The sequence below is a fragment of the Phoca vitulina genome, unplaced genomic scaffold (genome assembly GCF_004348235.1).
Source record: "Phoca vitulina isolate PV1807 unplaced genomic scaffold, GSC_HSeal_1.0 scaffold28, whole genome shotgun sequence".
Lineage (NCBI taxonomy): Eukaryota > Metazoa > Chordata > Mammalia > Carnivora > Phocidae > Phoca > Phoca vitulina.
Window position 1 is genome coordinate 1,470,797 of NW_022589731.1, and position 23,448 is coordinate 1,494,244.

General features: G+C 45.4%; 1 protein-coding gene across 3 annotated transcripts in view; it reads left to right on the forward strand.

Annotated features, from left to right (window-relative positions):
- SUFU (SUFU negative regulator of hedgehog signaling) overlaps positions 1-23,448 on the forward strand; it is a 112,539-nt gene that overhangs the window by 13,440 nt on the left and 75,651 nt on the right. For all 3 annotated transcript variants that reach the window (XM_032423097.1, XM_032423098.1, XM_032423096.1), the window contains exon 3: positions 22,228-22,364. In XM_032423097.1, coding sequence (XP_032278988.1) covers positions 22,228-22,364 — 137 coding nt within the window. The remainder of the gene's footprint in view (positions 1-22,227; positions 22,365-23,448) is intronic.

The following is a 23,448-nucleotide window of genomic DNA, read 5'->3' on the forward strand; positions in this document are numbered from 1 at the left end:
CTTTACCATTTTAGCCATTTTTAAAAATTTATTTTTAAAAATTTTAATTCTGGTATAGTTAATGTACAGTGTTATATTAGGTTCAGGGGTAAAATATAGTGATTCAACAATTCTGTACATTACTCAGTGCTCATCATGATTAATGTACTCTTTATTCCTCTTTACCTATTTCACTCATTCCCTCACCCACCTCTCCTCCAGTAACCATCAGTTTGTTCTTTATAGTGAAGAGTCTGTTTTTTGGTTTGTCTCTTTTTTTTTCTTCGTTTATTTTGTTTCTTAAATTCCACATATGAGTGAACTGTAATGATTTTTTTAAATTAATGAGGTTTACATTCTAGAGCAGCTTTAGATTTATAGAAAATTGTAACACATAGTACAGAGTTCCCATATATACCTTAATTTGCTTATAGTTTCTCGTTATTAACATCTTGCATTAGTGTGGTACATTGTTACAATTGATGAACCAATACTGATACATTATTACTAATTGATGTCCACAGTTTACATTAGGGTTTACACTTTGTGTTACATAGTTTTGTGAGTTTTGACAAATACACGTCCTGAAATACCATTATAGTATCATGCAGAATAGTTTTACTGCCCTAAAAATGTGCTGTTCTTTGCCTATTAATCCCTCCTTCCCTCCCCCCCGCAAGCCTCTTGCAACCACTTATCGTTTTACTGTGTTGCCTTTTCCAAAATGTCATGCAGTTGGAATCATACAATACATAGCCTTTTCAGGCTGACTTCTTTCACTGAGCAATATGCATTTAAGGTTCCTCCATGTCTTTTTGTGGTTTGCTCAGTTCCTTTTATCACTGAGTAATACTCCATTGTGTGTATATACTATAGTTTATTCATTTATTATTGAAGGACATCTTGTTTCCAGTGTTTGGCAATTTTGAATAAAGCTGCCATAAACATTCATATGCTGGTTTTTGTGTGGACATAAGTTTTCAACTCATTTGGGTAAAGTTGCTGGATCATATGGTAATAGTATGTTTAATTTTGTAAGAAATAGCCAAACTATCTTCCGAAGCGGCTGTACCATTTTGCATTCCCACCAGCAGTGAATAAGAGTTCCTCTTATTCTGTGTCCTCACCAGCATTTGGTATTGTCAGTTTTTTGGATTTTACCCATTCTAATAGGGGTGGCGTGGTATCTCATTGTTGTATTAATTTGCAATTTCCTGATGCCATATGATGTTGAGCATCTTTCCATATGCTTATCTCTATCTATATCTCTTCTTTGGTGATATATCTTGTTTTGTTTTTTTTTTTTTAAGATTTTATTTATTTAGGGCGCCTGGGTGGCTCAGTCGTTAAGCGTCTGCCTTCGGCTCAGGTCATGATCCCAGGGTCCTGGGATCGAGCCCCGCATCGGGCTCCCTGCTCGGCCGGGAGCCTGCTTCTCCCTCTCCCACTCCCCCTGCTTGTGTTCCCTCACTAGCTGTCTCTCTCTCTGTGTCAAATAAATAAAATAAAATAAAATAAAGAAAAATAAAAAAAAAAGATTTTATTTATTTATTTGACAGAGAGAGACACAGCGAGAGAGGGAACACAAGGAGGGGGAGTGGGAGAGGGAGAAGCAGGCTTCCCACAGAGCAGGGAGCCCGATGCGGGGCTCGATCCCAGGACCCTGGGATCATGACCTGAGCCAAAGGCAGATGCTTAACGACTGAGCCACCCAGGCGCCTCCATATCTTGGTTTTTGTTCCTAACCTCATCCCACTTCCCACTTCACCCCCAACCACACATACCCTTTTTCTCACACTATGGGTTCAGACATAATTATGGGGCTGATTATATTTTTGGCATGTTTGCCTTTTCGTCACTTCTCAAGCAATTAAGTGAGTTAGTTCCCCTGAGTAGTACTGGGTCCACATCTGAATTCCTTTGTCTCCATTGGTTTTAATTGGGGCTGGCTCATGAATTCTATACCTTTTCCCCAGTGATGGTGTCGTCCATAAAGTCTGTAGCTGGTACTGGGACCTAGTCTTAATCCAAAGGTTCAAGATTGATTGTGCCTTCCAGTACAGATGATGGAAAGACTTGTGTGCAAACTTGACCACTTCAGACCCTGGCGAGCTTCACCTTGCTTTAGATGAGAAATGAGTACACCAGGCTCCTTGAGATCCCAGCCAGACCTCAAACTCTTTGTCTTAATTGAACCAGCATCGAGAAGACTTTCCAAAATCCAAAACTTTCCTGGCCTCTACTTTTCTTGTTCCATCCATCATTGTTGTTACTTTTTAGTTATAAATTTGCTTTTTTCACTTATAAAGACAGTTGAACCATTTTACCCAAAATGTTGAAAATTAAGAGAAAGGAGAAAAAAAATATTACTAATCCTATCACCTTTTGTGATCTTGTATCTGTCTTCATGATGATTTCTGTAAATAATTCATGGTGAGTGTTGCTGGCCCAGGTGTGCATTAGGCTTTTGTCTTGTGTGAGTCCCCTCACTTTGGGAATTAACATCTTCCAAAGCTTCCTCACTGCCTGGCTAGTGCGTTTTTCTAAATTCAGTCAGCCCAGGGCTGCTAGGGTTTCCAAATTATGAAAACAGCACATTTGCTGGGGAAGACGGTTCCTACCCATTGCCATGTTATATTAACTACATCTTTTCTTTTCTTCTTTTCTTTTTTTTTTAAAGATTTTTTATTTATTTATTTGAAAGAGAGAGAATGAGACAGAGAGAGAGAGCACATGAGGGGGGAGGGTCAGAGGGAGAAGCAGACTCCCTGCTGAGCAGGGAGCCCGATGCAGGACTCGATCCTGGGACTCCAGGATCATGACCTGAGCCGAAGGCAGTCACTTAACCAACTGAGCCACCCAGGCGCCCTCTTTTTTTTTTTAAAGATTTTATTCTTTCATTTGACAGAGAGAGAGTACAAGCAGGGTGGGCATCGGGGAGAGGGAGAGGGAGAAGCAGGCTCCCCACTGAGCAGAGAGCCCGATGTGGGGCTTGATCCCAGGACCTTGGGATCATGACCTGAGCTCAAGGCAGATGCTTAACCAACTGAGCCACTCAGGCGCCCCTACATCTTTTTTTTTTTTATTATAATTTTTTTAAAAGACTTATTAGAGAGAGAGAGAATGCGAGTCGGGGGGAGGGGGCAGAGGGAGAGAGAATCCTCAAGCGGACTCCCTGCTGAGTGAGGAGGCTGACTTGGGGCTCTATCCCAGGACCCTGAGGTCAGGACCTGAGCCAAAATCAAGAGTGAGCCGCCTAACTGACTGAGCCACCCAGGCGCCCCAACTACATCTTTTCTTTTTTTTCCTTTTGCTGCTTGACTTCTCATAGGAATGAGGAGCAGTTTAGGTAGTAAATGTACTGACTGTGCTGGCCACCCACCTCTCAGTTAATACCTCAGTCCCTTTGGTACAAATCACCGTGCATGGTGATAGTCCTGAGGGGGTGTGTTGTTCCTGCTGTTGTTTTCCATTTATTTATTTGTTTGTTTGTTTGTTTGTTTATTTAAATATTTATTCATTTGGGCAGGGAGGGACAGAGGGAGAAGGAGAGAGAGTCTGTAAGCAGATTCCACACTGAGAGTGGAGCCTGATGCGCGGCTCTGTCTCACATCCCTGAGTTTACGACCTGAGCCAAAACTAAGAGTTGGACACTTACCCAACTGTGCCACCCGAGCGCCTCTGTTTTCCTCTTAGAAAAGTGATCAGTAGGGGCGCCTGGGTGGCTCAGTTGGTTAAGCGACTGCCTTCAGCTCAGGTCATGATCCTGGAGTCCTGGGATCGAGTCCCGCATCGGACTCCCTGCTCAGCAGGGAGTCTGCTTCTCCCTCTGACCCTCCTCCCTCTCATGCTCTCTCTCTATCATTCTCTCTCTCAATAAATAAATAAAAAAAATCTTAAAAAAAAAAAAAAAAAAAAAGAAAGGTGATCAGTGGTTAGATTTGGTGGTCATTGTCACCTGGAAATGAACACCATGAGCCTCCTCTTTTCTCCTTTCTTGGGTGTGTGGATATAGAAGACCGAGCCTGGCCGTATAGAGTGCCCCAGGCTCCGTGTACCCACCGTACACAGAAGTTTCACAGGTATAAGCACAAGTGCCACGGGATGGATGAGATCCTTTTCAGGTAATTTCCTGAAATAAATAGGCTTCCATTTGGGGCTTTTGAGGCTTTCTGCCATACATAAAAATCAAATAATTTAGTAATAGTTGATCTTTCCTGGCACTGGGTCTCCTGGGTGATGAGTGGGTACACTTGGTTCCCAACCAGCATTAACCACTGGCCTGTTAGGAGGCCAGCCATTCATTTACTACAGAGATAGTCATTGCTGGGGCAATTCTGGGCATGAGGTTTTTATTAATGAGCAGCATACTCTTGGTCTGGTCTTCATGGAGCCCCCAATATTTTTGTTTTGTTTTGTTTTGTTTTAAAGATCTTATTTATTATTTGACAGAGAGAGACCAGCGAGAGAGGGAATACAAGCAGGGGGAGTGGGAGAGGGAGAAGCAGGCTTCCCGTGGAGCAGGGAGCCCGATGCGGGCCTCGATCCCAGGACGCTGGGATCATGACCTGAGCCGAACGCAGACGCTTAACGACTGAGCCACCCAGGCGCCCCGACCCCCAGTCTTTTTGGCTGAAGAGTCCTTGACCTGGAAAATACTGTGGGCAGGCGGGCCTGATACAGCCTTTGAATCTTAAGTGATCACATGGAGCCTCCTTGCCTTCTTTTCTACAGTCCATGCCTTGAGGCCTGGTGGAAGGTTTTCTTCAAGTAGGAGTCACCATGCTCAGAAACATGGCCAGGCCTATGTTTGGGGCTAGACCAGTTGCCCATTTGTTGGGGAGAATGTGGGTTCATAGCAGCTTCTCAGAGGGACATGTTCCACTGGACTCCAGGCTTTATTAGTGTGTTAGTAAAAGATAGTGGCCTTCAAAGATCCCTTTCTTTTTTTTTTTTTTTTTTTTTAAAGATTTTATTTATTTATTTGACAGGGAGAGACACAGCGAGAGAGGGAACACAAGCAGGAGGAGTGGGAGAGGGAGAAGCAGGCTTCCCGTAGAGCAGGGAGCCTGATGCAGGGCTCGATCCCAGGACCCTGGGATCATGACCTGAGCCGAAGGCAGACGCTTAATGACTGAGCCACCCAGGCGCCCCAAAGATCCCTTTCCTTCCTGCTTCCTTCCATGTTATTCAGGCTTCTTGAGGTTCCAGTCATAGAACTGGCTTTGTCACAAGAAGACCAATCAAGGAGATGCTTTTGTTTTTCCAGTGCTGACCTCCATGTGATGCCTGGGGGCGCTTGGAGCCCTGCCTCTGACCACTAGTTTCCCTTACTCTGATCTCACGCCTTTCAACATGAGGTCAGGAGCTCAGGAGCCATGCCTGAGGGGAGGGGTGACTACTAGAGAATAGGGCCTGGCCCAGGCTCTCCATCCCATCCCAGGGGGTCAGGCTGGCTGGCTGCACTTTCTGCTTGTGATGTATTTTGACTCCTAAATGCTTCTTTTTTTTTTTTTGCTTTAATTTTTTTTTTAATGTTTTTTTTTTTATTTATTTATTCATGAAAGTCAGAGAAAGAGAGAGAGGCAGAGGCAGAGGGAGAAGCAGGCTCCCCGCCTAGCAGGGAGCCCGATGCGGGACTCGATCCCAGGACCCTGGGATCATGACCTGAGCAGAAGGCAGACGCTTAACCGTCTGAGCCACCCAGGCGCCCACTCCTAAATGCTTCTGAACAGCTTGGTTGGTTAGAGGAGAAAGTATAGTGAAAACCAACAGACAACGCCGTGGCTTGCCCTAACCCCTTCTCCTTCCTGCTCTAGCTTTTCTAATATATCGGGTTGCAGACCTTCTGGATTCCTGCCCTCCTGGAGCCAGTCTTGCAATTTTTCATTCCGTGGCCAGGGTTTTGTGCAGAGGAAAGGCCCAGGGAGAAGGCAGTAGCTGCACAGGGAGCCTTTGGGATTGGAGCTTTCTTTGCAGGAACATCGCTGACACGGATCCCTTAGTTCTGTGCTAGCTCTGTGGCCGGGGGCAGTCGTCCACAGCATCTCACACATGTCACCCCTCTGCTCAGCACCATCCAGTGGCTTCCCATTGGTAGCCCTCTTTTGGGCTTTCTATGGCTGTTGAGAAAGCATTCTCACACCAGAGGTGAAGAATTCTCTCGGTCCAGCACCAAGTCCGAGCATTTAGCTCTTTTAGGGGGATTCCTTCAGTCTGGACCCTTACTCTCCTAAGAGGGAAGATAATCCAAATGTACTGCATTTTCACAGGAGTCAGAGCCTTCCTTTGGGAGGAGGTGTGCAATTTTGGTAAAAATGTCTGACCTTTGCTTTATCAGGGTGGGGTGGAGTACCTCCAGCACCTGGTGCAGTGCTTGGTACATGATAAGCCCTTAATTGATTTCCATAACTGTTTAGTGCACATTATCTAGATGTCTGGTGTTCTGTTACATGCTGGGAGTACCATGGGAGCAAGAAGGCAAAGTTTCTGCTCTCATGGATCTTAACATTCTTATAGGAGAAACATGTACAAGTATTGATAGTTTTAGATAGTGCAGGTGCTGTGTTGAAAATAAAGCAGGGGTGATGTGCTAGGGAATATCTGGGTAGAAGTAGGAGTTAAGTTGGGTGGAGACAGTACATTTAGTAGTTAACCAATGATGGTTTCCTTGAAGATGTAACATTTGAACTCAATGACAAAGTGGCAGCCAGGGCCGTCACATTATACAACTCCAGGGGCACCATTCATGTTACTCTGTGCCGTTTGTGTTCCCTGGAGTTGTACAGTGCTCTGGTCACTCAACCATGAGAAGATCATAGGCAGTGAAAAGCAAAGGCCCTGAGGCAGGAGGGACCTTGAGGTGTTCAAGGGACAGAAAGAAGGCCAGTGTGTCTGGGGCTTGGTAAGAGAGGAGGGCAATGGAGCAAGATGAGGCAGGAGAGTTTGAAAGCAATGTAAAGAATGTGACATTCAACAGATTATCTGTTGACTTGTGAGGGAAGCAAGGGATGATGTGACGGGGGAGGCAGGAGTGTGGTTTTAGGAAACTTTTCCAGTAGTGTGGGACCTTAGCACCAGTATGAAGGCATGGGAACCGAGCTGAGTGGTGTTTTGTTTCCCTAAAAAGGAAATAGCAGAAAAGTGGCTCAAAGGAAATGCCATTAAGATATTTGAGTCTGACTTTGATAGTGACAGAGAGGAAGGCTCATTGCTTTTTTAATGCTGTCTTATCTTGCTTGTCGTTGAATGTCTCAGTCTTGTTATCTCTTTGGACGGCAATGGGAATATGATTACCATTTAGCGTTTGCTCAGCTGTGACATGATGTACCCACGTACAGAACACACAAAAAGTACAGTCCTTGCCCTTGGGAACTGAGATGCTGGAAGGATTTGTTTCTTCCCATTATCCTCTTTCACATGTCTTGATCTTCTGGGGCAGCTGGCTTCTCAGAGTCCAGGAGGATAGTGGGTGGACAAAAGGCCCTTGGGCAGAATGCTCTGGCCCTTGGGTCTGTAAGAAGCCCCAAGCTGTACACCTCTATGCACATGGCACCTCGCTTCCCAAATCAGACTGTGATCTTGCTGTTGGCCTACCTGTCTTTTCTTCTCCTTTTTTTTTTTTTTTAACAGATTTTATTTATTTATTCATGAGAGAGAGAGAGACAGAGGCAGAGGGAGAAGCAGGCTCCCCATGGAGCAGGGAGCCTGTTGTGGGACTCAATCCCAGGACCCCAGGATCACGACCCGAGCCAAAGGCAGACGCTTAACTGACTGAGCCACCCGGGCGCGCTCTTATTATTATTTTTTAAGTTTATTTATTTAAGCAATCTCTATACCTAATGTGGGGCTCAAACTCAGGACCCAGACATTAGGAGCCACTTACTGCACTGACTGAGCCAGCGAAGTGCCCCCGTCTTTTCTTATTTTTAAAGAGATTTTGTATAGATGTTGTTTAAACCAAAGCCAAGAGTGGGAGCTGTTGTAATGATGCCAAGAAACCCAACACCAGGCTCTTCTTTGGTCTAGAACTTTTATACAGTGCCAGGCTGGCTTGGAATCCCCCTGGGGGACTGACCTTTTGGTTCTTTGCTGGTGGTTGGGAGTAGAGGGGAGAAGGTATGGTAGGTCTCCACTAAGGGAGGGTGAACTATGAGCTTTCACCACCCTGCAGAAAAAGGGTCTGCTACTCTTGGCTTGGTGTTTTTCCTTTTTAAAAATTATTTTATTTTATTCAAAAATTTTTTCCAGTTTTTTTTTTTTAAGATTTTATTTATTTATTTGAGAGAGACAGAGAGAGAAAGAGAACACGAGCGGGGTGAAGGGCAGAGGGAGAAGCAGGCTGCCCACTGAGCAGGGAGCCCGACGCAGAGCTTGATCCCGGGACTCCAGGATCATGACCTGAGCCAAAGACCGATGCTTAACCAACTGAGCCACCTTGGTGCCCCTTTTTTCCAGTTTTATGGAGATATAGTTGACATATAGCAGCTGTATAAGTTTAACATGTACAGTATAATGACCACGTATTTTAGGAAATGATTATCACAGTAAGTTTAACATCCATCATCTCATATGGATACAAAAAAAAAAAAAAAGAAAGAAAAATGTGTGTATTTGTGTGTGTGTGTGTGTGTGTGTGTGTGTGTATGTGATGAGATCACTTAGGATTTACTCCCTTAGCAACTTTATTTTTTTAAAGATTTTATTTATTTATTTGACAGAGAGAGACACAGCGAGAGAGGGAACACAAGCAGGGGGAGTGGGAGAGGGAGAAGCAGGCTTCCCGCCGAGCAAGGAGCCCAATGCGGGGCTCCATCCCAGGACCCTGGAATCATGACCTGAGCCAAAGGCCAATGCTTGACAACTGAGCCACCCAGGCGCCCCTCCCTTAGCAATTTTAAATCGGCTGGCTCAGTTTGTAAAACATGCAACTTTTTTTTTTTTTTAAGATTTTATTTATTTGAGAGAGAGAGAGAAAGCGTGAGAGGGGAGAGAGTCAGAGGGAGAAGCAGACTCCCTGCTGAGCCGGGAGCCCGATGCAGGACTCGATCCTGGGACTCCGGGATCATGACCTGAGCTGAAGGCAGTTGCTTAACCAACTGAGCCACCCAGGCACCCAGAAAATACAACTCTTGATCTTAGAGTTGTGAGTTCAAGCCCCACATTGGGTATGGAACCTACGTACAATTTTTTTTTTTTTCAAATATACCATACAGCAGTGTTAACTATAGTCATCATGTTGTACATTACATCCTCCTGGACTTAGCTTATAACTGGAAAAAGCTTGTACCTTTTGACCACCTGGTCTTTTTCTTAGGCTCCATGTCTCAGTCTGGGGAAGCTCTTTGCTCACTGAAAACCTGGGATAGAGTTAAATGCCCTAAGGATTGGGAGCCAGGTGAGTTCAGCTGGATTCTCAGCTGAATCAGTCCTATGAGCTACTGTTTTGAACCTTGAGGAATGCTTTGGGAATGTGGTCCTTGGCTCCCAACAAGGGATCTCAGGAAACATCTACCTGAGTGAGGCAAATGCATTCCATGCATCTCGTTGGATGCTATGTAGTGGAAAGAACATCTACTATTCAGAGTTAAAGCTCAGAGGTGGCTGCTGTGCTCTGTGGCCTCGTCAGACTCCCAGCTCAGTGTAAGGATGCAGTCTCAGTGGCTGTCATTTTTCCCTTCCTTCCTGCCTCTTCCCTCCCCCTCTCCTTCCCTCCTTTTCTTTTCTTACGATTATACAAAATTAATACAATATAGCTGAATGTTTTTAAAAAATCTTAGCTGTGCAAAATATTACCTTATAAACATATTTCAAAAGAATTTTACAAAGTTTCTCTATTTAGTATAGTATTTGTGTAGTCACCAAACACCATTTCAAAACAGCTAATGAAGTATCTGTAAATGTGAATTGTTCAAAAATAAAAACATCAGCTTTGCAAATGTTTATTTTTATTTTTTTTTAAGGATTTTTATTTATTCACTTGAGAGAGAGAACACAAGCGGGGGGCAGGGGTGGAGGGCCTGAGGGAGAAGCAGACTCCCCAGTGAACAGGGAGCCTGATGTGAGGCTCAATCCCAGGACCCTGGGATCATGACCTGAGCTTAAGGCAGATGCTTAACCGACTGAGCCACCCAGGTGCCCCTTTGTAAATGTTTAGATCCAATATTGGGCAGCCCTTGAAGGCTGGACACTGATTAAACTCCAGAGTCCAGAAGTTGGGAACCTAGAATCATCTGCTGATGTTTTTTAAAGATTTATTTATGAGAGAGGGCGCATGCATGCAGGTGGAGGGAGGGGCAGGGGGAGGGAGTCTCAAGCAGACTCTCCACTGAGCATGGAGCCCGACATGAGGCTCGATCCCACCACCCATGATATCATGAGCTGAGCCGAAACCAAGAGTTGGATGCTCAACCAACTGAGCCACCCAGGTGCACCTCATCTGCTGAATTTTTAAGGGAGAAATGATACACAGAGACTGCTTCTACTGAGCCCTAAGCAAAGGAAGGATGAATGCTAGCTTCTTGGGGGCGGGGGCGTCCTGGCTGGGTGCAAGACACTGGGCCATCCCATTTTAAGCCTCCCAACTCCCCTTCGAGGGAAGTATCTTTATCCCAGTTTAACAGCTAAGGAAATGGGGGCATGTGTAAGTTAACTTGCCCAAGGGTCAGCAAGGGAGTGATGGGCTGGGCTTGTGTTGGCTCAGGCGACCTCCATTCCCTGTATTCTTGCCCATGTCCCTGGACTCCTCTCTGGCATCTTATAGGATCCTAGAGTGGTATAATTTTGTGTAATTGCCACCCTAAGTCTACCCTGGGATCTCCAAAGAGTCCAGGGAGACCAAGACTAAGAATTTCTGATGTCTACCTTCCTCACTTCCTGGCTTCCTGGTCACTGCTGGTGGGCTCACGACTCTGCCTCAGGTCTTCAGCCCATAACCTTAGTCTAGCATTTTCCTCCTTACCTCTTAACCTACCATTCTAAATCTTATAAAACTTTGCTTCTTTTCTCAGATTCAGTCTAGTTAATAAACATTTGTTTAGTCTCAGTATGTGCATGTCACCAGGAGTCGGTGATATCTTTTGATACCTACTAAGTAGCAGCATTGTTCTGGGTTCAGTGTGTGTCACTTTGGGGAACTACAAAGAAGTAGAAGAATGGCAGGACTCCACAGTATAATGTGAGAGACCCTTGCTTAACATGTAAGGGAGACCACACAAAGAACTATATTAGAGACAAAACAGTGCTTTGAGAGAACATAGCGTGGGGGGGAAAAAGCATAAAAAAGAGCAAAAGACACGGTAATTGAGAAGAGCTTTGGCAGGAGGATTTGGGAAGATAAGACTGGTCTAGAAGGGCCTTCCAGGTTGAGGGCAGCAGTAGTCATGGTATGGGGTGGGGGGTGTGTTTGGGACATGGAGGTTGGTTTGGTGTCACAGTGCAGCATTGGTATTGGCCTAGATATAGTGGGACCTGGGAGCAGAGAAACTGGTCAATATCAGAAATGCTGCCCGACACTTGGGGCGTGCCTCATTTCCTTTACCTACCAGTTTGGTGACCCTACACCAAAAGGTGGATGAAGTTGGCCGCATGTGATAGCACACACCTGGATCCTAGTCGGAATGCCTTCTTTCTTTAGTGCTCAGACCAACTTCTAAAATCTCTTATTCTGGGACTCTAAATCCAAGAGAATAATGTGGATTTCCCCAAATATGAGTTATTGAGGGAAAACAAGCAAAAAAGCAATATGCATTAAGATCTTTGCCAAAGTACAAAAGAGTGCAGCTTTGGAAACAACCTCCTATTTAACAAGAAAACAATGGTCAAGTAAAGGACCATATATAATTTCCTCTTTTTTAAAAATGATCTTATTTATTTATTTTAGAAAGAGAGAGCATGAGCAGGGAGAGGAGCAGAAGGGTAGGAAGAGGGAAGGGGAAAGAATCTCAAGCATACTCTGTGCTGAGCGTGGACCCTGACATGGGGTTCAATCCCAGGACCCTGAGATCATGACCTGAGCCGAAACCAAGAGTTGGACGCTTAACTGACTGAGGCAGGGCATCATGAGGTTTGGGGCACTACTGAGGGCCTTGGAGCAAATTCACCTCAAGAAACATGGTGCTCCAAACATGTGCTGGAGTTTGGATGAGTGGTCCTTGAATGTGCTTGGCATTGCTCTGAGAGGCAGCTGTGGAGAAGAGATAGGCAGCCTCCTTGCAGAGCCCCAGAGCTACTGGAGGTCTTCGGTTTAGGGCTTTTTGTAATCTCTGGGTCCAGTTGGGGCTAAGGCTAGGCTTTGCCCTATGCCTATTAGAGACACAAATGGAGGTTGTGGGTGCCTGTGGAGGAAAGCCACCAAGGGAAGAGGTCTGCAGTCTGTTCCCCAGGGACAGGACCTACAGGCTCCATTCTTCTGGGAGAGGATGTCCAACCCAGTAAGGCCAGGAACTAAGCCTAATTTCCAAGAAGGGCTGATTAGAGGGGAAGACCCACCAAGAAGTAGGGAAAGAGGAAAGGGGAAGGAGAGACAACAGGAGTCTTTATAGGGAATGAAGTGGTTCTGGGATTGGACTGGCCTGGCCTCCTGTGCCATATGTTTCCTGAGGCAAATAGTGTACTCTTCCTTTTCTTTTGACAACAATATTGAGCTTGAGACTGAGCCACAGTCCCTAGACCTGACTTTAGAGGTACCACCCCCACAAGGTGGACCCTTGACAGCCGCCTTAGTTGGCCCAGCATTCTGTGCTTCAGATACCAATGGAAGTATCCAAGCCACCCCTGGGGAGAGAGGGTGCTGACTACAGGTCTCTCCTGTCATACCTGGAATGTCCAATATGTACCCTCAGCCAACAGATTCTGTGAGAAGTCTGGCAGATACAGCAGTGAATAAGACACAGCCCTGTCCTTGTGGGGTTTACAGTCTAGACCAGAGATTATAAAGAGTAGAAAATTTGGAAAATACAAAGAAGTTTGAAAAAGAAAAATTGCACTGTGATAGCCACTATGATAATTTTATTGCCTTTTCTTCCTGTCTTTTCCTCACATATATTTTTTCATATGTTTTTCCATTGTGTGTGTATGCACAAATATGGTTTTTTAAGATTTTATTTATTTATTTTAGAGAGAGAGAAAGAGAGCACAAGCAGAGGGAGGAGCAGAGAGAGAGGGACAAGCAGATTCCGCACTGGGCATGGAGCCCAATGTGGGGCTCGATCCTACAATCCTGAGATCATGACCTGAGCCGAAATCAGGAGTTGGTCGCTCAACCAACTGAGCCACCCAGCAGCCCCTGCACAAATATTTTGAATCACTTTGTATGAGATTTTGTTTCATGGTTTTTCATGACTGTTTAGTAAAATCTATATTTACCATTTTAACCATTTTTAGGTGTACAGTTCAGTGAAATTAAGTACATTCACATTGTTACATAGCTGTCACCACCATCCATTTCCAGAACTTTTTCATCTTCCCACTGAAGCTCTGTACTCATTAAACAATAACTCCCCATTCCACCTCCCCCACCCCATTCTACTACTCATATCTGCATTTTTTAATGGAGATATGGCAACCACCATTCTGTTTTCTGTGTCTGTGAATTGGACTACTCTAGGGACCTCATATGAGTGGAATCATACATTTGCCCTTTTGTGTCTGACTTATATCACTTAGCATAATGTTTTCAAGGTTCATCCATGTTGTAGCATGTGTCAGAGTTTCCTTCCTTTTTAAGGCGGAATAATATTCCATTGTGTAGACCTACCACATTCTGTTTATCCATTCACCGATGAATAGACATTTGGGTTGTTTTCACCTTTCAGCTACTGTGAACAATGCTGCTGTGAACATGGGTGTGCGAGTATCTGTTTGAGTCACTGTTTTCATTTCTTTTGGGTTATACCCAGAAATGGAGTTGCTGAATCATACGATAAAGCTGTGTTTAGTTTTTTTGAGGAACCACCGTACTGTTTTGTAGCTGCACTACTGTACATTCCCACCAGCAGCCACGAGGCTTCCCTTCGCTTCTCAAAGCTCAGAGATTGGTCCTGTTTTCAGAACTCTCAGTTTTTTGTTGTTTTTTTTTTAAGATTTTATTTATTCATTTGACAGGGAGAGACACAGCAAGAGAGGGACCACAAGCAGGGGGAGTGTGAGAGGGAGAAGCAGGCTTCCCGCGGAGCAGGGAGCCCGATGCGGGGCTCGATCCCAGGACCCTGGGATCATGACCTGAGCCGAAGGCAGACACTTAATGACTGAGCCACCCAGGCGCCCCCAGAACTCTCAGTTTTAATGACTGTGTGATGTCTCAGCACTCCATGCACCAGAACTCAGAATACCTCAGCTTGTCGAGCATTTAGACTGCTTCTAGATTCTTCACTCTTAAAATACCATGGAATATATTTATGCACAAGACTTTTTCCAAATACAAGATTATGCTCTTAGGGTGAATTTCCAGAACTGGGAACTCTATAGATCATAGCTGACACTGAGACAGTACGTGCTGTGTTCCAGGCACTGCTCTGAGGGATTCATATGCATTAACTCATTTAAGTAGCTCCCACATGATGGCTACTTGTATCTCCATTTTATTTTTTTTATTTTAATTTTTTATTTATTTTTTTGACAGAAAGTGAGCACAAGTAGGGTGAGAAGCAGGCAGAGGGAGAGGGTGAAGCAGGGAGCCCGATGTGGGGCTCGATTCCAGGACCCTCGGATCATGATCTGAGCCAAAGGAAGACGCTTAATGACTGAGCCACCCAGGCGCCCTTCATGTCTCCATTTTAAAAATAGACTTTAGGGGCGCCTGGGTGGCTCAGTCTGTTAAACGTCTGACTCTTGACCTTGGCTCAGGTCTTGATCTCAGGGTCATGAGTTCAGGCTGCATGTTGGGCTCCACAATGGGTGTGGAGCCTACTTTAACAAACAAACAAATAAAATAAATAAAAATGGACTTTTTAATATTTTTTTAAACTGACTTTATTTATTTATTTTTTAAAAGATTTTATTTATTTTTTGACAGAGAGACAGCGAGAGAGAGAGCACAAGCAGAGGGGAGCTGCAGAGGGAGAGGGAGAAAGCAGGCTTCCCACGGGGCAGGGAGCCCGATACGGGGCTCGATCCCAGGACCCTGGGATCATGACCTGAGCCGAAGGCAGACAGTTAAGGACTGAGCCACCCAGGCGCCCTAAATGGACTTTATATTTTAGAGCAGTTTTAGGTTCACAGCAAAATTGAGTGGATGTAGAGTTCCCATATATACCCTCCATCCCCACACATGCACGGCCTCCCCCACTATCAGCATCCAGTACCAGAATGGCACATTTGTTACAATTGATGGATCTACATTGACACATCATTATCACCTGGACTCCAGAGTTTACCTTAGGGTTTATTCTTCATATCTCTGTTTCTACAGATGAAGAAATTGAGGCACAGAGATTTGCCCTCCAGCCAGGAAGTAGCAGAGCCAGAACTTGAGCAGAGGCAGCCTGGCTGCAGAGATTCTGCTGACATTTTGGTGGCTCTTGATGCATATTTGGTGCTTTTGGATTTGGCGGCATTTTCTTTGTGTGGGTCAGGTAGTGACACTTAAGTATTGGGTGATTGTTCCCATTTGCCTGAGATTAACGGCTTTCCCAGGACGTGAGGTTTTCAATTCTAAAGCCAGGAAAGTCCCGCAAAAACAAGGACAAGTTGGTCGCCCTATTTCAGCGACACCAGAGTCCTCGGGCCCACGATGAAGTCTTTTTAGGAACTAGGTCAAGAGCTGGAGCCTCCCCAGATCAGGAGAGGCTGGAGATGGCCAGAAGGATGAGGGGAAGGGCTAGATCCATTTCCTGTTTCCTGGCCCCTCCACATTTGTTTCTGGGTACATCGACCAGGGCTCCTGTTTGTTATTCTGGAATTTAAACTGCCCAGACAGAGCAGTAGATCAGATTAATGTGTTGACTCTTCCTGACCCACTGGTCTTTTGATGGTTGGTGGGTGTTTGCTGCTTTTCGGAGAGGGGAGTGAAAGCGCCCTGGATACCTGGGCTGGCTCTCACCGCACCCTTCCCCGGCAGCACACTTCTTCAGCCCAGGGCCCAGCTGAGTGTAATTATACAATGCCGAGAGTGTTTGCCTTGCAGTGCAGGTATGTTGCCACATCCTGAGCTGTGGGCTTACAGTAGGCAAACACATCTTGAAAAGTTAGGTGGGTGGTCACATTTGTGCGGTGAGAGGGGTAAGGCTTGTTGCCAGCTTCACTGTAGGATTGCCAGAGCACTTCCACAGCTACCAGAGGACCTGGAGGCCAGCAGGGCCACTTCCTCTGGGGTCAGACTGGATCTGGATGGAAAGGGTTGCTGCCTGAGCCTGTTAGTTCGTTCTTTTCGTCTTTATTGAGCACCTATTGTACACCAGGATACATATTCAGAGAAATGTGCCCTGCCCCCCCCGCCCTGCAGTCCTTCCCACCTTGTTCCTACCTATGCCTGTAGGTAGCTAATCTTAGTAGTTTCTGATTTATTCTTGCTGTGTTGCTTTTTGCACAAATGAGCAGATGTACGTATATTTTACTATCTCCCCCTCTTTCTTCCTCAACAGGTAGTATACTGTAGTACTTTTTGCCTTTTTTTACTTGACAGTATCCATATCAGTTTGTTAGCTCTTCCTCATAGCTGCATAGTACTCTTTGAACCGCTCTTCTATGAATGGGCATTTAGGTTGTCTCCAATATTTTGCGATTACAAATTCTTAGAAGTGGGATTGCTGTGTCAAAAGGTAAAATAGATGTAACTTTGTTAGGTATTGCTAACTTACCCTCCAAAATGGTTGTACTAACTTGTATCCCCACCAGCAGTGTATGAAAATACCTCTTTCTCCACAGCCTCACCAATAGAATGATATCCTGCTTTTTTAATTTTGCTGATCTGATAGGTGAGAATCGTGTCTCTTGTTGCTTTATTTTTTTAAAAGAGATTTTAAAAAAGATTTTATTTATTTATTTGTCAGAGAAAGAGAGCACAAGTGCGGGGGAGCGGCAGGCAGAGGGAGAAGCAGGCGCCCCACTGAGCAAGGAGCCCGATGCGGGACTCGATCCCAGGACCCTGGGATCGTGACCTGAGCCGAAGGCAGATGCTTAATCGACTGAGCCACCCAGCTGTCCCTCTTGTTGCTTTAATTTGTATTTAAGTTGCGTTTCTCCTATCATGAGTGAGGTTGAACATCTCTTTGTATGTCTGTACCTATATCTATATGTCTGTAGTTTGAATTTTTTTACTATCAATCTTTTCTTTTCCCCCTCAATTTTTAAGAACAGCTTTATTGAGATATAATTCACATACCATACAGTTCACCCACTTAACATGTATAATTTAGTGGTTTTAGTACATTCACAGAGTTATGTAACCATCATAATCTAATTTTAGAATTTCTTCATCACCCTAAAAAGAAACCCCATACGCATTAGCAGTCACTCCACATTTGTCCTCAGTCCCCCAGACCTACATAGTCACCAGTCTGCTTTCTGTCTCTACAGATTTGCCTACTATGGACATTTTATATAATATACACATAATTTGTGTTATATATTACAAGTTATATGGGGCACCTGGGTGGCTCAGCCGGTTAAACATCTGCCTTCTGCTCAGGTCATGATCCTTGGGGTCCTGGGATCAAGCCAGTGTTGGGCTCCCTGCTCAGCGGGGAGTCTGCTTCTCCCTCTCCTTCTGCCCCTCCCTGACCCCTGCTCGTGCTCTCTCTCAAATGAACAAATAAAATCTTTAAAAAAACAAGTTATATTATTTATCATGTCATATCAGTGGAATCATACACTACATGGTCTTTCGTGACTGGCTTCTTTTACTTAGTGTAAGTGATGCAATGCTTATAGTGTTCCAGGCATTTTCTAACATTTAATCCTCACAAGTCTGAAATAGTTACTGTTTTGTTATTATCCCCATTTTATGGATGAGGAAACTGGGGCACAGAGGTTAAATGTCTTGCCTGAGGTCACATGGCAGTAAGAAGATGGACTTTGGAGTCAGGCAGACTTCAAGTCCAAGCTCTGTCTCTTGCTTGCTGTGTGACATACGGAATATTACTTAAACTCTCTTTAGTGTCTTTTTCTCATGTTAATTAAATGAAGATAACAGTGGCTGAGTCTTGTTGGAGAATTAAATGCTGTGACATAAGTACTTAGTCCAAGGCCTAAAACTTAATAGGCATTCAGTTAATCATAGCAGTTATTAATAGGTAGAGTCAGATGAAGACCTGGCGTACGTGGTGTGGTTGGCCTTGCTCCCCCTAGCACTGAGGTGTACCTAAGATACCAACTTTTTTTTTTAATGTATAATTCACATACCATGAAGTTTACCTTTTTAAAGTATACAATTCAGTGTTTTCCAGAATATTCATAAGGTTGTACAATCATCATCACTATTTAATTCCAGAACATTTCCATCACCCCAAAAAGAAACTGTGCCCATTAGTAGTCACTCCCCCTTGACTCCCCCTAGCCCCTGGCAACCACTAATCTACTTTTTGTCTCTGGATTTGTTTATTCTGGACATGTTGTATAAATGGAATCATACATTATATGGCCTTTTGTATCTGGCTTTATTCACTTAGCACAATGTTTTCAGGGTTCATCCATGTTGTATCAGAGCATCATTCTTCTTTATTCCATTGTATGGATGTACTACATTTTGTTTGTCCACTCATCCATTGATGACGTTGGGTTGCTTCCACTTTTTGGCTATTATGAATAATGCTACTATGAATATTAATGTAAAAGTTTTTTTTGTTTTTTGTTTTTGTTTTTTGGGTTTTTTTTAGGTTTTATTTATTTGAGAGAGAGAGAGAGCATGAGCAGGGGGAGGGGCAGAAGGACAAGCAGACTCCCCTGCTGAGCGTGGAGCCTGACTCAGGGCCCAATTCCAGGACCCTGAGATCATGACCTGAGCTGAAGTCAGACGCTTAACTGACTGAGCCACCCAGGCACCCCAGTGTACAAGTTTTTGTGTAAACATATATTTTCAGTTCTTTTGGGTGTATACCTAGGAGTGGAACTGTTGGGTCATGTGGTAACTCTATGTTTAACTCTTTGAGGAGCTGCCAGACTGTTTTACAAAGCAGCTCTGCCATTTGACATTCCCACCTGCAGTGTGTGAGAGTTGCAGTTTCTCCACTAACTCGTCAACACTTGTTATTGTCTTTTATTTTAGCCATCCTAAGGGGGATGAAGTGGTACCTCACTGTGGTTTTGATTTGAGCTTCCCTATTAACTAATGGTGTTGAGCACGAGATGCCAACTTTTAGATCATCTTTTCTGCCCACCTGAACTGTTGTGTTTCCACCAGAAAGTCTCTCCTGGGTTCCCATTCATCTCTGCCTGGTGTTAGTGGTCATTTTGGCCTCTTGGATGCTGATTGATACCTTCTTAGTGCAGGTGCTTGGGGCAGGCTTTTGGGCAGGTTCCAGTGGTCGGGCAACTACGTCTGAGATGAAAGGCACGGGTTCTTTCTGTGCGCAGGTTTGATACTACTCTGGACACTGCCACATCCGTCCCTAGGCTTGCCAAACTGCTGGGACAAAGCCATCCTCTCCCCTGGGTACCTCAGTGAGCAGGATCAGAAGTTCTTGAGCTGGAAACAGTCTCACCCATCCTTGCAACAAGACAAGATAAGAACCCCTCACCCCCTCCCTGCCAGATTAGGGAGAATCTATAATGTATTCCTTTAAAATCTCTGTAGGAAGAAATTCCACTGGCCTCCTTTACCACCGGCTGGTGTTTTAGCAGCCTTCTGTGTTAGAAAAATTCTTTTCTCTGACCCACCTCCCTCCTCCTGCAGCACGTGCCAGTTTCCCCTCGTGCTTTTCTTTCTCAGAGGGTGTGGGAGACAGCTGCCCCCTAGGAGGGGCTTCAACCTCTGGTCAGACAAAACCTCTGCGGCTGGAGAAGCCCTCACGTGAGGAAGTCCAGACCAAGCCAGGCCCTCCAGGGACTTGAAAGACTGAATGACCTTGTCACTTGGCTATTGCCTGGGCAATCTGCTTTGAAAAAGAGACCTTCTGACAGGCTCCAGGTTGTGTGTTTATCCTGAGGCTGGGCCATTCCAAACGCATGTTTCAGAGTTTAGAGGTTGCGTCCAGCCAGCGTGGTGGGTGGTAATCAAATGCAGGTGGACACCATCTGGCCGGGGCTGTCCCTCCCAGCTAGCCCAGTGAGGGCTGGCCTGCCCACCACAGAGCTGGCCCAGAAAGCACCCCGCATGGAGGCAGATGGTGGACATGTGCACGTGTGCGCATGCACGCTCATACACGCGTGTGCATGCGTGCACAGCTTCCTTAGAGTGGTGGTGCTGCTTGGATACGTATGATTTCTCTCTGCATCTGATGGTTCTCCCCATCGTGCAATTTGAGGAATACGTTCTTTTTGTCTGTTTCTCAAGTTTTTGTGGTTAGAAATCATGTATTTTTCTTGGCCCAAGATGAAAGCCCTGGATAATGGTCTAATACATTTTACAAAGCTGCTTCTAATTGGAGGCTGCTTGAAATCTTCCCTTTGGCCTAGTGACCCATCTCCTTCGATGGAGTTTTAATTCTGAGTCAGTGTTGCATTACCTCGGATTTTCACACTCCTCTCAAGCCTGCAGCCCCGGGGAGGTGGCTCTTCTGGCCTCAGCTGGCTTAGCTATTCCCTCAGCCCCCCTGCATTGAATTGCCCCCCAATATGACAGTTCAGTAAGGGAAGAAAATAGCTTACACTGTGTCTTGCCAAACAACTTCTTCTCATCTGGTCTCTGAAATTCTAGTTGTGTACCCTCAAAAATGGATTCTGCCTCCCACATTGCTAGATACCCAGAGGAAATGCAAACCATAGACACCTCTTTTAAATATAATTAGGCACCAGCATGATGACTTTATTCCTTTTCAGTCCTTTGGAGAACGTAGCTTCTCAGAGGTTCTCTCTCCACTGCAGTAAGTACAGGAGGGCTGAGCTCACCCCGGCACACAGGCAAGGTTAGGACTGGTGTCCGAGGTTCAGAGACTTTGGAATCTTTTTCTGTCCAATCTCCTGGCCTGGCCTCCTAAGGGTGATGAGGAGCATGATGAAGGAAAGATGCCATGTGGAATTTCAGGGTTGGGCATCATCATCCCTTCAAAACTCTTACCTCTGACTCTCTGTTCTGGGCGCTTGGCAAGGAGGTGTTGGCTGTCATCTTAGTTTATGGTTTGTATTTGTATGCTGAGGAGTTTACATGTGTATAATCATTGTGGCTCATGCTTGTACAAGATATAATTACTGAAAATTATATCATGAACATATTTTAACTTTTAACCCTTCCCATGCTGGCAAACCTCCTGCACTCTCAGGAAATCCTCCCTGGATGCTTCCCTCCCATAAGGGGGCATGTCACCCCCCCACCCAGGACTTGCTTTCTCATCCACATCATTTTCCTCTCCGGCAGAAGTCCATTTCGGGGACTTCCCTGAAGACTGGGAACGCCTGAGTGTTTCCTAGTGGTCAGAGGCAGGCATTCCTCCCTCGCCTCATCATCACCGTGATGCATGTGGTCATAGAGGCAGTAACTGTCATCATTCTTGGCCACCTGGGTGAGAAGGGGGCACAAATCCGTGATTCCCTAGCGTTCCAGTGATTGAAGAGTGCCCATGGGACACCAAGTTTCAGGAAGAGCACATGCCAATTGATGAGCACGTGTGGGGTGCTGGGTTTCAGGAAGAATACAGGCCCTCCCAGTATTTGGAATCTGCCTTGGGACCTTTCCACAAATGCCGAGTTTGGAGACCAGCCAGCCCAGCCCAAGGATTGTACCTGGGTGGGGCAGGGTGAAGGTGGGAGTGGAGAAAGGGTCTTGTCCTCACAGAGCATACAACAGGACTTGTGGCAAACTAAGTAGGTGCTTATTAACAGCTTGAAGGAATAAGGAGTGTGAATAAGGAAGATTTTCAGTAATGGAACCTTAATCACCCAGAGGAATGTTCCAGAGCCACAAAATGTGGAACTCATAATTTAGAGTGCCACCAGGGGAATTTGATTGGCTGGGCCAAGGTCATACCCATGTATCGTGGCTGGCAGGAGCGCAAGACTAGTATTGTGGCTCCTTATAGGCTATTGAGAGACATTCCTCTGATTAAGGGGTTTGGATGCTGAGGCCACCAAAAATAGGGGAGAACTTTAATTGGACTTTAAAAACAGTGTTTTCCTAAGGTAGTTGAACTAAAAACATTTGTTTTTTATTCCTTCCAGATTTACAGGAACAGACGGGCCTAGTGGTTTTGGCTTTGAATTGACATTTCGTCTGAAGAGAGAAACAGGGGAGTCTGCCCCCCCAACATGGCCAGCAGAGCTAATGCAGGGCTTGGCCAGATACGTGTTCCAGTCAGGTAAGAACGCCAAGAGCTGGCTGGCACGGGGGTCCTTATGCCATGAGCCTGGTTGGCTTTGGGAACTCATAGGCATATTTTGATATCTGTGAAGTGACCTTTCCTGGGAGTACTGTACCCCATTTGTACCATGAAGGTGACTTGTTCTGCCTGATGTTTCCTGGGTGGGAATCTACCGGCCAGGGAAGAGAAGGTTATACCACTGTGACCTCCAGCAGCCACTGTTCTGACACCCTCAGCCCTTGCTGCAGACTGCCAGCCATACTTCAGATTCCCAGCGAGCCAAAGGCCAACTCAGCATGGAGCTGATCCGCTCTCTCTGTCTGTCCTATTTCCCATAATTAGTATGGTCCTTGCTCCCTGCTGCCAGTGGCCTAGCCATCTCTATTTCTGGGGTCCCAAGCGCATGTGTTAATCTTGGTTAAGCCTTGGGTTAACAGTAGAGGGTGTGGCAGAGAGAGAGAGAGAGAATTGCTGGGAGTTTGATCCCTCACAGTGTGAGGGGGAAGCTGGAATCAGGCAGGACCTTGACAGTCAGAAAAATTTGATTTATATGATTCAAGTGGCCTCCAGGGGATGGTCTGTGCTCCTGGTGCCTCTCTGGAGACTGCTAACATGGCAACCGAAGTGGGGACTTTGTGTTGGGACCTTGGTCTCCTGCTCTTAGCTCATCCTGCCTATAGTCCTCCAGTGGGAGAAAATGTTAGAGCAAAATTTAAAACCTTTTGTGGAAGGTTTCATATCATCTGGATGTTTCTGTGTAGCTAATTAATTACTCAGAAACATTTCCCACATAGCCTCAGATTTTGTTTTTTTGGTTTGGTAAGTAGCCTTCAGATGAAGGCCACGACAGTTTTATCCAACTCTTTTGCTCTTTGACTGCCATAGATGAGCGTGGATCCCCTGCATCAGAAGCTCCTGGAGAGCTTGTTATAAGCCCACATTCCTGGGCCCCACAGGAGACCTCTGACTCAGAATCTTTTAGGGGTGTTGTCCCCAGATGCTTCTGGTAGAGACTAAATTTGAGGAACCATAGATCTGACAGTGACTTTTTTTCCCCAGCCTTCAAGTGGGTTATAAATTG